This window comes from Acartia tonsa, chromosome 5 (assembly GCF_053477335.1).
Source record: "Acartia tonsa isolate MP-2025a chromosome 5, ASM5347733v1, whole genome shotgun sequence".
Taxonomy (NCBI): Eukaryota; Metazoa; Arthropoda; class Copepoda; order Calanoida; family Acartiidae; genus Acartia; species Acartia tonsa.
In genome coordinates this window covers 33033262-33045543 of record NC_137264.1, presented here as the reverse complement: position 1 = coordinate 33045543, position 12282 = coordinate 33033262, and the positions used below count along the sequence as shown (strand labels likewise).

The following is a 12282-nucleotide window of genomic DNA, read 5'->3' as shown; positions in this document are numbered from 1 at the left end:
GCCTTGAGATGCATGCACTTTTAGGCTCGAGCCTAAATGTGCATATGCACTTTGTGGCTCACTACTTACAAGTCAAGGCTCAGTCCTAGGAAAAATTAGATAGTGAGCCTTGAGATGCATTGCACATTTAGGCTCGAGCCAAAAAGTGCATGCACCTTTAGGCTCGAGCCTAAATGTGCATATGCACTTCAAGGCTCACTAAATACAAGTCAAGGCTCAGTCCTAGGAAAAATTAGACAGTGAGCCTTGAGATGCATGCACTTTTAGGCTCGAGCCTAAATGTGCATATGCACTTCAAGGCTCACTTACTACAAGTCAAGGCTCACTACTGCTTAAGTAGGGTGCCCTTACGCCGGCATACGGGTGTCCTAGTGTCTTCAAGCTGGAGTAGGGTTCCCTTAGACGAGTCTACGTGCCCTCTACCTTGGTATACCGTGCCTTGAAGCGGGATAGAGTGAGGTACCAACACGAGCTTGAGTGTCAAATACCATTCCTTAGTCAAGGTGCCCTTAAGTCCCGCTAGAGAAGGAAAAGTGTAGGCGAGGGTTGACAACGGAGGTCTAGACTGGGCCACAGATGAGCTACAAGAATCGTTTTGGTGTCTATAGAGAGCTTATACGATCCAACTATCAGTTACCATTTCAACCCATAGTCTAAAGTCAGTCTAAGTATACGTGCGGGTGCCCTAAAGTCAGGCAACCTTAACCCGTATAAGGAGTCGTCCAATCTCAAACTGTCTTTAATAAAAGATGCTCTAAATGCCCTCAAGATCATACACACGAAGTTTCATTCCATTATCTCTAACCGTTCTCCGCTTGTAGGGCGCCAAAGTCGAGTAACCGGAGAGAGCAGTCTCCCAACCCATCCACCCGTATACGCAACCCCCTATACTGACTCGCTCCGGTACCTCGACTTTGGCGCACTACCAACGGAGAACGGTTAGAGATAATGGAATGAAACTTAGTGTGGACATTCTTGACACCATTATGAGCATCTTTTATAAAAGGAAGTTTGAGATTGGGGCACTCTAAGACCCAGTTAAGGTGCCCTAAAGTCAGGCTACCTTAACCCGTATAAGGAGTCGTCCAATCTCAAACTGTCTTTAATAAAAGATGCTCTAAATGCCCTCAAGATCATACACACGAAGTTTCATTCCATTATCTCAACCCATTCTCCGCTGGTAGTGCGCCAAAGTCGAGGTACCGGAGCGAGTTTGCGTATAGGGGGAGTATAAGCGGGTGGATGGGTTGGGAGAGAGAAAAGTGTAGGCGAGGGTTGACAAAACGGGTCTAGACTGGGCCACAGATGAGCTACAAGAATCGTTTTGGTGTCTATAGAGAGCTTATACGATCCAACTATCAGTTACCATTTCAACCCATAGTCTAAAGTCAGTCTAAGTATACGTGCGGGTGCCCTAAAGTCAGGCAACCTTAACCCGTATAAGGAGTCGTCCAATCTCAAACTGTCTTTAATAAAAGATGCTCTAAATGCCCTCAAGATCATACACACGAAGTTTCATTCCATTATCTCTAACCGTTCTCCGCTTGTAGGGCGCCAAAGTCGAGTAACCGGAGAGAGCAGTCTCCCAACCCATCCACCCGTATACGCAACCCCCTATACTGACTCGCTCTGGTACCTCGACTTTGGCGCACTACCAACGGAGAACGGTTAGAGATAATGGAATGAAACTTAGTGTGGACATTCTTGACACCATTATGAGCATCTTTTATTAAAGGAAGTTTGAGATTGGGGCACTCTAAGACCCAGTTAAGGTGCCCTAAAGTCAGGCTACCTTAACCCGTATAAGGAGTCGTCCAATCTCAAACTGTCTTTAATAAAAGATGCTCTAAATGCCCTCAAGATCATACACACGAAGTTTCATTCCATTATCTCAACCCATTCTCCGCTGGTAGTGCGCCAAAGTCGAGGTACCGGAGCGAGTTTGCGTATAGGGGGAGTATAAGCGGGTGGATGGGTTGGGAGAGAGAAAAGTGTAGGCGAGGGTTGACAAAACGGGTCTAGACTGGGCCACAGATGAGCTACAAGAATCGTTTTGGTGTCTATAGAGAGCTTATACGATCCAACTATCAGTTACCATTTCAACCCATAGTCTAAAGTCAGTCTAAGTATACGTGCGGGTGCCCTAAAGTCAGACAACCTTAACCCGTATAAGGAGTCGTCCAATCTCAAACTGTCTTTAATAAAAGATGCTCTAAATGCCCTCAAGATCATACACACGAAGTTTCATTCCATTATCTCTAACCGTTCTCCGTTGGTAGTGCGCCAAAGTCGAGGTACCGGAGCGAGTCTCACTTACAGTCACCTTGACTACTGAATAGCGTTTGACACTAGCGCTCGTATTGATACCTCGACTTTGCCGCTCTACCAGTCTGCCTACAGTCAAGCTAGCTTAACCAAACTTCGTACAGGGCACCATTAGGCATCAGAGAGCATATCATCTCGAAGTAAAGGGTCCGTTTAGACGACTCTAGAGGGCACTTAAGGCGCCCTGAAGCCTGGTCACCCGAAACTTGGATTCGGGTCTCCCGACTTCAGGGCGCCTTAAGTGCCCTCTATACTGCCCCAAGACCCCTATAATGGTCGTAAAAGATGTCCAGCATGTCAAGACGAATCCATAGACACCTTAAACTCGTTTCTACGTTGACGGAGAGTGGAGTTAGGATGATTCTACCACACGCAACCCGTCTTAGCAGGACGAGAGCGCTAACCGCAGATCTGCAAATCCAGTGCTCAACACGGTTCCTCGTCTTTGGCAAGTCACCAAATGGGCTACAGTTGAGCTAGGAACGAGGTTAAGGTGTCTACAGAGACGTCTTGGCATGCTGAAGAGATAACTCTACACATTAGCTAGTCTAAAGTCACTCTAGAGGGCACTTAGGGCGCCCTGAAGCAACCCAGGTCAAATCTGAAGGCTGCCGCCAGCTTAGCGCTAAATCCAAGTTTTGACTTTGCCACTCCACCAGTCAGGCTACAGTTGAGATATCGACCTCTAGTCTTTTCTATAGTGTCCAGTAGGCATCTGACTATCATATCCTAGCTTGACAAGGTCATATCTCAACTTTCAAGGCGCTGAGGGCACCCAGAGTGAGCCTATACCGTCAAAATCTGAAAATACGCGATGTTGCAAAAATCAAAAAAAGTCGATTTTTTATGCAAAAATGAGCTATTTGAGCGGCCCAAAGGCATTTAATCTTAGTTTGGGGTCCATTGGGATGATTTAGGATGGTTTTTGGGTCAATCAAAATTTTGACCAAAATCGATGATTTTTCCATACTATACCCTTACCGTTTTTGCCAAAAATGGCCATTTTCGAGGGTTTTGGTAGAAGTGCTGTAAAATGCTTCAAAGTTGAGATAATGACTTCAAATTGAGTACAGATACTCTTGGGCATGTGTCTGACCACATACTAGCTTGGGAAGGCATTTGGACAACTTTCAAGGGGAGGGTGCCCCCCCAAAGACGAGGACTCAAAATCTCAAAATCTGGGTTTTGGGTCAAAATTTTGACATCGCGATTTTTTGATCTAATATGAACCAGCATAGTCCCCTGACACCAAAAACACCTTTGAAAGTGATTTTGGATGCCTAGAACTGATTCTATGGGCAAAAACGTGCAAAAAAAATCTTACGCAAACTCAAATCTTGAAATTTTTTCGGTTCTCGTCTTTGGCGCCCCCTAACCCCCCTAGGAAGTCAAAATCTTGTCCAAAGCCTTTAATAAAAGTTGTTAGGCTTGCCAAGATGTTTAATTTGAGTACTTAAAGTCTTATGTAGCTCAATCCTAGCCAAAGTTAGAGCTATCCAAAGTGAACCCAGGTTCAAAGGTCGATGTTTCCACTCATGCGGTTACGGTTTTGGCGCACTCAATCTACGGGTAGGGCATCCCAAATTTTCATAACTCAGGCCACAGATGAGCTAGAAAGGAGTTTAAGGTGTCTATGGATTCGTCTTGGCAAATGAAAGTCAGTTACCATTTCAACCCATAGTCTAAAGTCACTCTAGAGGGCACTTATGACCCCCTGAAGGCGGTAGAGTGAAACCAAGATTTTTCAAGATTTCAGCCTAGCGACCTTCAGGGCGCCCTAAGTGCCCTCTAGAGTCGTCTAAACAGACCCTTTACTTCGAGATGATATGCTCTCTGATGCCTAATGGTGCCCTGTACAAAGTTTGATTAAGCTAGCTTGACTGTAGGTTGACTGGTGGAGCGGCAAAGTCAGGCTAGCGCAAAATGTGGGACACCTGTAACGAGAATGGTACCCAGGGGGGGTATGAAGTGGAAATTTTGGTAAAGGAGATCACTTTAAACCTTATAAACGTTGTCCCTATACCCAATAGACTTGATTAGAACCATTAAAACCAGAATCCAAGACACAAAATTTTTTGACTCGATTTTCAAAATCACGCCAGGGGGGTGCGGAGGATGAAAAATTGAAAAAAAAAAAAGTTGTCTCCAAATGTGCTTTTAATGGTCCTAATCAAGTCTATAGGGTATAGGGAGAACGTTTATAAGGTTTAAAGTGATCGCTTTCACCAAAATGGACCCAGGTAACCCCCCCTGGGCAGTACTGTGAAATCTCAAAAATCGATGTCCTGACAGGGGGTAGGGTCGGTCCATTTTGGTGAAGGTGATCACTTTAAACCTTATAAACGTTCTCCCTATACCCAATAGACTTGATTAGAACCATTAAAACCACATTTGGAGACAACTTTTTTTTTTTCCAATTTTTCATCCTCCGCACCCCCCTGGCGTGATTTTGAAAATCGAGTCAAAAAATTTTGTGTCTTGGATTTTGGTTTTAATGCTTCTAATCAAGTCTATTGGGTATAGGGACAACGTTTATAAGGTTTAAAGTGATCTCCTTTACCAAAAAGTACCCAGGTATACCCCCCTGGGGTCATTCCACTTACAGGTGTCCCACATTTTTCGCTCGTCTGACTTTGCCGCTCTACCAGTCTGCCTACAGTCAAGCTAGCTTAACCAAACTTCGTACAGGGCACCATTAGGCATCAGAGAGCATATCATCTCGAAGTAAAGGGTCCGTTTAGACGACTCTAGAGGGCACTTAAGGCGCCCTGAAGCCTGGTACCCCAAAACTTGGATTCGGGTCTCCCGACTTCAGGGCGCCTTAAGTGCCCTCTATATTGGCGCAAGACCCCTATAATGGTCGTAAAAGATGTCCAGCATGTCAAGACGAATCCATAGACACCTTAAACTCGTTTCTACGTTGACGGAGAGTGGAGTTAGGATGATTCTACCACACGCAACCCGTCTCAGCAGGACGAGAGCGGTAACCGAAGATCTGCAAATCCAGTGCTCAAGACGGTTCCTCGTCTTTGGCAAGTCACCAAATGGGCTACAGTTGAGCTAGGAACGAGGTTAAGGTGTCTACAGAGACGTCTTGGCATGCTGAAGAGATAACTCTACACATTAGCTAGTCTAAAGTCACTCTAGAGGGCACTTAGGGCGCCCTGAAGCAACCCAGGTCAAATCTGAAGGCTGCCGCCAGCTTAGCGCTAAATCCAAGTTTTGACTTTGCCACTCCACCAGTCAGGCTACAGTTGAGATATCGACCTCTAGTCTTTTCTATAGTGTCCAGTAGGCATCTGACTATCATATCCTAGCTTGACAAGGTCATATCTCAACTTTCAAGGCGCTGAGGGCACTCAGAGTGACCCTATACCGTCAAAATCTGGAAATACGCGATGTTGCAAAAATCAAAAAAAGTCGATTTTTTATGCAAAAATGAGCTATTTGAGCGGCCCAAAGGCATTTAATCTTAGTTTGGGGTCCATTGGGATGATTTAGGATGGTTTTTGGGTCAATCAAAATTTTGACCAAAATCGATGATTTTTCCATACTATACCCTTACCGTTTTTGCCAAAAATGGCCATTTTCGAGGGTTTTGGTAGAAGTGCTGTAAAATGCTTCAAAGTTGAGATAATGACTTCAAATTGAGTACAGATACTCTTGGGCATGTGTCTGACCACATACTAGCTTGGGAAGGCATTTGGACAACTTTCAAGGGGAGGGTGCCCCCCCAAAGACGAGGACTCAAAATCTCAAAATCTGGGTTTTGGGTCAAAATTTTGACATCGCGATTTTTTGATCTAATATGAACCAGCATAGTCCCCTGACACCAAAAACACCTTTGAAAGTGATTTTGGATGCCTAGAACTGATTCTATGGGCAAAAACGTGCAAAAAAAATCTTACGCAAACTCAAATCTTGAAATTTTTTCGGTTCTCGTCTTTGGCGCCCCCTAACCCCCCCAGGAAGTCAAAATCTTGTCCAAAACCTTTAATAAAAGTTGTTAGGCTTGCCAAGATGTTTAATTTGAGTACTTAAAGTCTTATGTAGCTCAATCCTAGCCAAAGTTACAGCTATCCAAAGTGAACCCAGGTTCAAAGGTCGATGTTTCCACTCATGCGGTTACGGTTTTGGCGCACTCAACCTACCGAAAGGGCACCCTAAATTTTCATAACTCAGGCCACAGATGAGCTAGAAAGGAGTTTAAGGTGTCTATGGATTCGTCTTGGCAAATGAAAGTCAGTTACCATTTCAACCTATAGTCTAAAGTCACTCTAGAGGGCACTTATGACCCCCTGAAGGCGGTAGAGTGAAACCAAGATTTTTCAAGATTTCACCCTACCCTCCTTCAGGGCGCCCTAAGTGCCCTCTATAGTCGTCTAAACGGACCCCTTACTTCGAGATGATATGCTCTTTGATGCCAGAGGGTGCCCTGTACAAAGTTTGGTTAAGCTGGCTTGACTGTAGGCAGCCTGGTAGAGCGGCAAAGTCGAGGTACCAATACGAGCGCTAGTGTCAAACGCTATTCAGTAGTCAAGGTGACTGTAAGTCAGACTCGCTCCGGTACCTCAACTTTGGCGCACTGCCAGCGGAGAACGGTTAGAGATACTGACTTGAAACTTGGTGTGGATGATCTTGACACCATTATGAGCATCTTTTATTAAAGGAAGTTTGAGATTGGGGCACTCCAATACCCAGGTAAGGTGTCCTGAAGTCAGGCTACCTTAACCCGTATAAGGAGTCGTCCAATCTCAAACTGTCTTTAATAAAAGATGCTCTAAATGCCCTCAAGATCATACACACAAAGTTTCATTCCATTATCTCTAACCGTTCTCCGTTTATAGGGCGCCAAAGTCGAGTAACCGGAGAGAGCAGTCTCCCAACCCATCCACCCGTATACGCAACCCCCTATACTGACTCGCTCCGGTACCTCGACTTTGGCGCACTACCAACGGAGAACGGTTAGAGATAATGGAATGAAACTTAGTGTGGACATTCTTGACACCATTATGAGCATCTTTTATTAAAGGAAGTTTGAGATTGGGGCACTCTAAGATCGGGTTACGGTGCCCTAAAGTCAGGCTACCTTAACCCGTATAAGGAGTCGTCCAATCTCAAACTGTCTTTAATAAAAGATGCTCTAAATGCCCTCAAGATCATACACACAAAGTTTCATTCCATTATCTCTAACCGTTCTCCGTTTATAGGGCGCCAAAGTCGAGTAACCGGAGAGAGCAGTCTCCCAACCCATCCACCCGTATACGCAACCCCCTATACTGACTCGCTCCGGTACCTCGACTTTGGCGCACTACCAACGGAGAACGGTTAGAGATAATGGAATGAAACTTAGTGTGGACATTCTTGACACCATTATGAGCATCTTTTATTAAAGGAAGTTTGAGATTGGGGCACTCTAAGATCGGGTTACGGTGCCCTAAAGTCAGGCTACCTTAACCCGTATAAGGAGTCGTCCAATCTCAAACTGTCTTTAATAAAAGATGCTCTAAATGCCCTCAAGATCATACACACGAAGTTTCATTCCATTATCTCTACCCGTTCTCCGTTTATAGGGCGCCAAAGACGAGTAACCGGAGAGAGCAGTCTCCCAACCCATCCACCCGCTTATACTCCCCCTATACGCAAACTCGCTCTGGTACCTCGACTTTGGCGCACTACCAACGGAGAACGGTTAGAGATAATGGAATGAAACTTAGTGTGGACATTCTTGACACCATTATGAGCATCTTTTATTAAAGGAAGTTTGAGATTGGGGCACTCTAAGATCGGGTTACGGTGCCCTAAAGTCAGGCTACCTTAACCCGTATAAGGAGGCGTCCAATCTCAAACTGTCTTTAATAAAAGATGCTCTAAATGCCCTCAAGATCATACACACGAAGTTTCATTCCATTATCTCTAACCGTTCTCCGTTGGTAGTGCGCCAAAGTCGAGGTACCGGAGCGAGTCAGTATAGGGGGTTGCGTATACGGGTGGATGGGTTGGGAGACTGCTCTCTCCGGTTACTCGACTTTGGCGCCCTACAAGCGGAGAACGGTTAGAGATAATGGAATGAAACTTCGTGTGTATGATCTTGAGGGCATTTAGAGCATCTTTTATTAAAGACAGTTTGAGATTGGACGACTCCTTATACGGGTTAAGGTTGCCTGACTTTAGGGCACCCGCACGTATACTTAGACTGACTTTAGACTATGGGTTGAAATGGTAACTGATAGTTGGATCGTATAAGCTCTCTATAGACACCAAAACGATTCTTGTAGCTCATCTGTGGCCCAGTCTAGACCTCCGTTGTCAACCCTCGCCTACACTTTTCCTTCTCTAGCGGGACTTAAGGGCACCTTGACTAAGGAATGGTGTTTGACACTCAAGCTCGTGTTGGTACCTCACTCTATCCCGCTTCAAGGCACGGTATACCAAGGTAGAGGGCACGTAGACTCGTCTAAGGGAACCCTACTCCAGCTTGAAGACACTAGGACACCCGTATGCCGGCGTAAGGGCACCCTACTTAAGCAGTAGTGAGCCTTGACTTGTAGTTAGTGAGCCACAAAGTGCATATGCACATTTAGGCTCGAGCCTAAAAGTGCATGCATCTCAAGGCTCACTGTCTAATTTTCCCTAGGACTGAGCCTTGACTTGTAGTTAGTGAGCCTTGAAGTGCATATGCACATTTAGGCTCGAGCCTAAAGGTGCATGCACTTTTTGGCTCGAGCCTAAATGTGCAATGCATCTCAAGGCTCACTATCTAATTTTTCCTAGGACTGAGCCTTGACTTGTAGTTAGTGAGCCACAAAGTGCATATGCACATTTAGGCTCGAGCCTAAAAGTGCATGCATCTCAAGGCTCACTGTCTAATTTTTCCTAGGACTGAGCCTTGACTTGTAGTTAGTGAGCCTTGAAGTGCATATGCACATTTAGGCTCGAGCCTAAAGGTGCATGCACTTTTTGGCTCGAGCCTAAATGTGCAATGCATCTCAAGGCTCACTATCTAATTTTTCCTAGGACTGAGCCTTGACTTGTAGTTAGTGAGCCACAAAGTGCATATGCACATTTAGGCTCGAGCCTAAAAGTGCATGCATCTCAAGGCTCACTGTCTAATTTTTCCTAGGACTGAGCCTTGACTTGTAGTTAGTGAGCCTTGAAGTGCATATGCACATTTAGGCTCGAGCCTAAAGGTGCATGCACTTTTTGGCTCGAGCCTAAATGTGCAATGCATCTCAAGGCTCACTATCTAATTTTTCCTAGGACTGAGCCTTGACTTGTAGTTAGTGAGCCACAAAGTGCATATGCACATTTAGGCTCGAGCCTAAAAGTGCATGCATCTCAAGGCTCACTGTCTAATTTTTCCTAGGACTGAGCCTTGACTTGTAGTTAGTGAGCCACAAAGTGCATATGCACATTTAGGCTCGAGCCTAAAAGTGCATGCATCTCAAGGCTCGAGCCTAAATGTGCAATGCATCTCAAGGCTCACTATCTAATTTTTCCTAGGACTGAGCCTTGACTTGTAGTTAGTGAGCCACAAAGTGCATATGCACATTTAGGCTCGAGCCTAAAAGTGCATGCATCTCAAGGCTCGAGCCTAAATGTGCAATGCATCTCAAGGCTCACTGTCTAATTTTTCCTAGGACTGAGCCTTGACTTGTAGTTAGTGAGCCACAAAGTGCATATGCACATTTAGGCTCGAGCCTAAAAGTGCATGCATCTCAAGGCTCGAGCCTAAATGTGCAATGCATCTCAAGGCTCACTGTCTAATTTTTCCTAGGACTGAGCCTTGACTTGTAGTTAGTGAGCCACAAAGTGCATATGCACATTTAGGCTCGAGCCTAAAAGTGCATGCATCTCAAGGCTCGAGCCTAAATGTGCAATGCATCTCAAGGCTCACTGTCTAATTTTTCCTAGGACTGATCCTTGACTTGTAGTTAGTGAGCCACAAAGTGCATATGCACATTTAGGCTCGAGCCTAAAAGTGCATGCATCTCAAGGCTCGAGCCTAAATGTGCAATGCATCTCAAGGCTCACTGTCTAATTTTTCCTAGGACTGAGCCTTGACTTGTAGTTAGTGAGCCACAAAGTGCATATGCACATTTAGGCTCGAGCCTAAAAGTGCATGCATCTCAAGGCTCGAGCCTAAATGTGCAATGCATCTCAAGGCTCACTGTCTAATTTTTCCTAGGACTGAGCCTTGACTTGTAGTTAGTGAGCCACGAAGTGCATATGCACATTTAGGCTCGAGCCTAAAGGTGCATGCACTTTTTGGCTCGAGCCTAAATGTGCAATGCATCTCAAGGCTCACTATATAGGGAGCCTAAGACACGGTATAGGGTGCCCAATCCAGCTTACGGTCGCCTACAGTAAGGGTAGACAAGCCTAAGACACGGTATAGGGAGCCTAAGACACGGTATAGGATGCCTAGTCCCTATACCGTGTCTTAGTATTAATAAAGCTATCTTTTCTTTTCTTTCTTTACATTAGGTATTATGAATATATTAAGACAATCTTTTTTTGCTACAATTAGCAAGGCTCTGTGTTATCAGGGTTAAGGTGTTAGCAACAGGAACAAATATCCTGCAATGGTTATATAATTGTTAGTGTGTTAGGTTATATTCAAACAGTGACATAAATTATAATTTCCGATATATCATTTCACAATATATTCTTTATTATAATTTTCCTGGGTATTATAGTAGCACAGGAGGGTTATTTATTACGCCTCAACTGTTTCTCCAATTCTCAACAGAACATTTTTCCGGCACCCGCCGGGGAAGACCTCTTGTAGAAGTGAATCAAGCAATACTAGCCCGGTCGTTTTAGAAATCTATACTTTTTTATGTACATATTTTTAGCTAAATGTTATTTATTATTTAGATCTTGAAGAAGGTTTAAACCATTTTATGGATTGGTTGAGATCGATTGGAGGTATGTTATAAAAAAAAATCAACACAATATTCTAATTATATTACGTATTATTTAATTTCCTTTTTACTACAACTTGTTTTACAAAAGAGTATTTCAGTTATGTTTAGGAAATGTAATTCTGGTAGCTCACAAATGTCATAATTATGACGGAAAAGTCCTTCTTTATAATTTTAAGGTAATGAAATTTTAAAATATTGCCTATTATTAAGGCATTAGAATTGAAGTGCCTTATTTAAATAATCTGTACTTTAGGAGTTCAATATCAAATACGAAAATGTGATAACTGGTTTCAGTGATAGCCTAATTGCAAGCCGGTAAAGATTTTTTTTCTGTCATGATTGAAGTCTATTTATCATTTAAGTTTATAATAATGAAGTCAGATACTCAAATGAACGTTGAGAAATAGCATGTATGATAACCTATTGGTACTAAATAAAGATACATAAACACTGAAAGATCTATAAATTTACCTCTTTTTTTCTTTTTCTTTAGGGTACTTTACCCGCATTTGGAATCTCGGCGGTTGCCCGACATGATGGAGGAGCTTGGAATCGGCTGGAGGGAGTCACACGATGCCTTGCAGGATGCACATGATTGCCGGCAAGTCGTCCGAAGGATGGCAGCTAAAAATAGGTAATAATCATGTAGCACAACTAATATATATATACGAGGACTTGTGTATTTCTGTCTATTCCAAGTGTCATTTAATCAAATATTTAAAATTGAATTTTCTTAGTAATTAAACAATATTTTTACCTATAAACGTCGATTCTATTTTTCTAAGGTTAAGTTTCTTTTGTTTTAGGATAAGATTCATGAATTTTGTGTATAATCCTCAGTGGTATAAGACCACAAGTCAACAGAAGACCTGGACATTCAACCGGCCTCCCCCCACAGCAAAGGGGGCACAATAGTAGTTGGTGGACAAAAAAAAACGAATTAAATTAGATTATTATGATAATGTATGCATAAAATTACAAAATATTCTAAATTTCTTTTTGCAGCATGACCTTTTATAAATTCACG

General features: G+C 43.6%; 3 protein-coding genes across 15 annotated transcripts in view; 2 read left to right on the top strand and 1 right to left on the bottom strand.

The window, feature by feature from the left end:
* The window catches only part of LOC145319959 (uncharacterized), a 114526-nt gene extending 103393 nt beyond the window's left edge, over positions 1 to 11133 (bottom strand). For all 4 annotated transcript variants that reach the window (XR_013880057.1, XR_013880058.1, XM_080162364.1 and 1 more), the window contains exon 1: positions 11108 to 11133. The gene's annotated coding sequence lies outside the window, so the exon portion shown is untranslated. The remainder of the gene's footprint in view (positions 1 to 11107) is intronic.
* The window catches only part of Rrp45 (exosome complex component Rrp45), a 350250-nt gene that overhangs the window by 324848 nt on the left and 13120 nt on the right, over positions 1 to 12282 (top strand). The gene's annotated exons all lie outside the window — the stretch shown is intronic.
* LOC145319967 (uncharacterized) overlaps positions 1 to 12282 on the top strand; it is a 274659-nt gene that overhangs the window by 261414 nt on the left and 963 nt on the right. Inside the window, exons 5-9 of the mRNA XM_080162380.1 lie at positions 11206 to 11256; positions 11364 to 11431; positions 11509 to 11570; positions 11749 to 11889; positions 12062 to 12218. Coding sequence (XP_080018506.1) covers positions 11206 to 11256; positions 11364 to 11431; positions 11509 to 11570; positions 11749 to 11889; positions 12062 to 12170 — 431 coding nt within the window. The 3' untranslated portion in view covers positions 12171 to 12218. The remainder of the gene's footprint in view (positions 1 to 11205; positions 11257 to 11363; positions 11432 to 11508; positions 11571 to 11748; positions 11890 to 12061; positions 12219 to 12282) is intronic.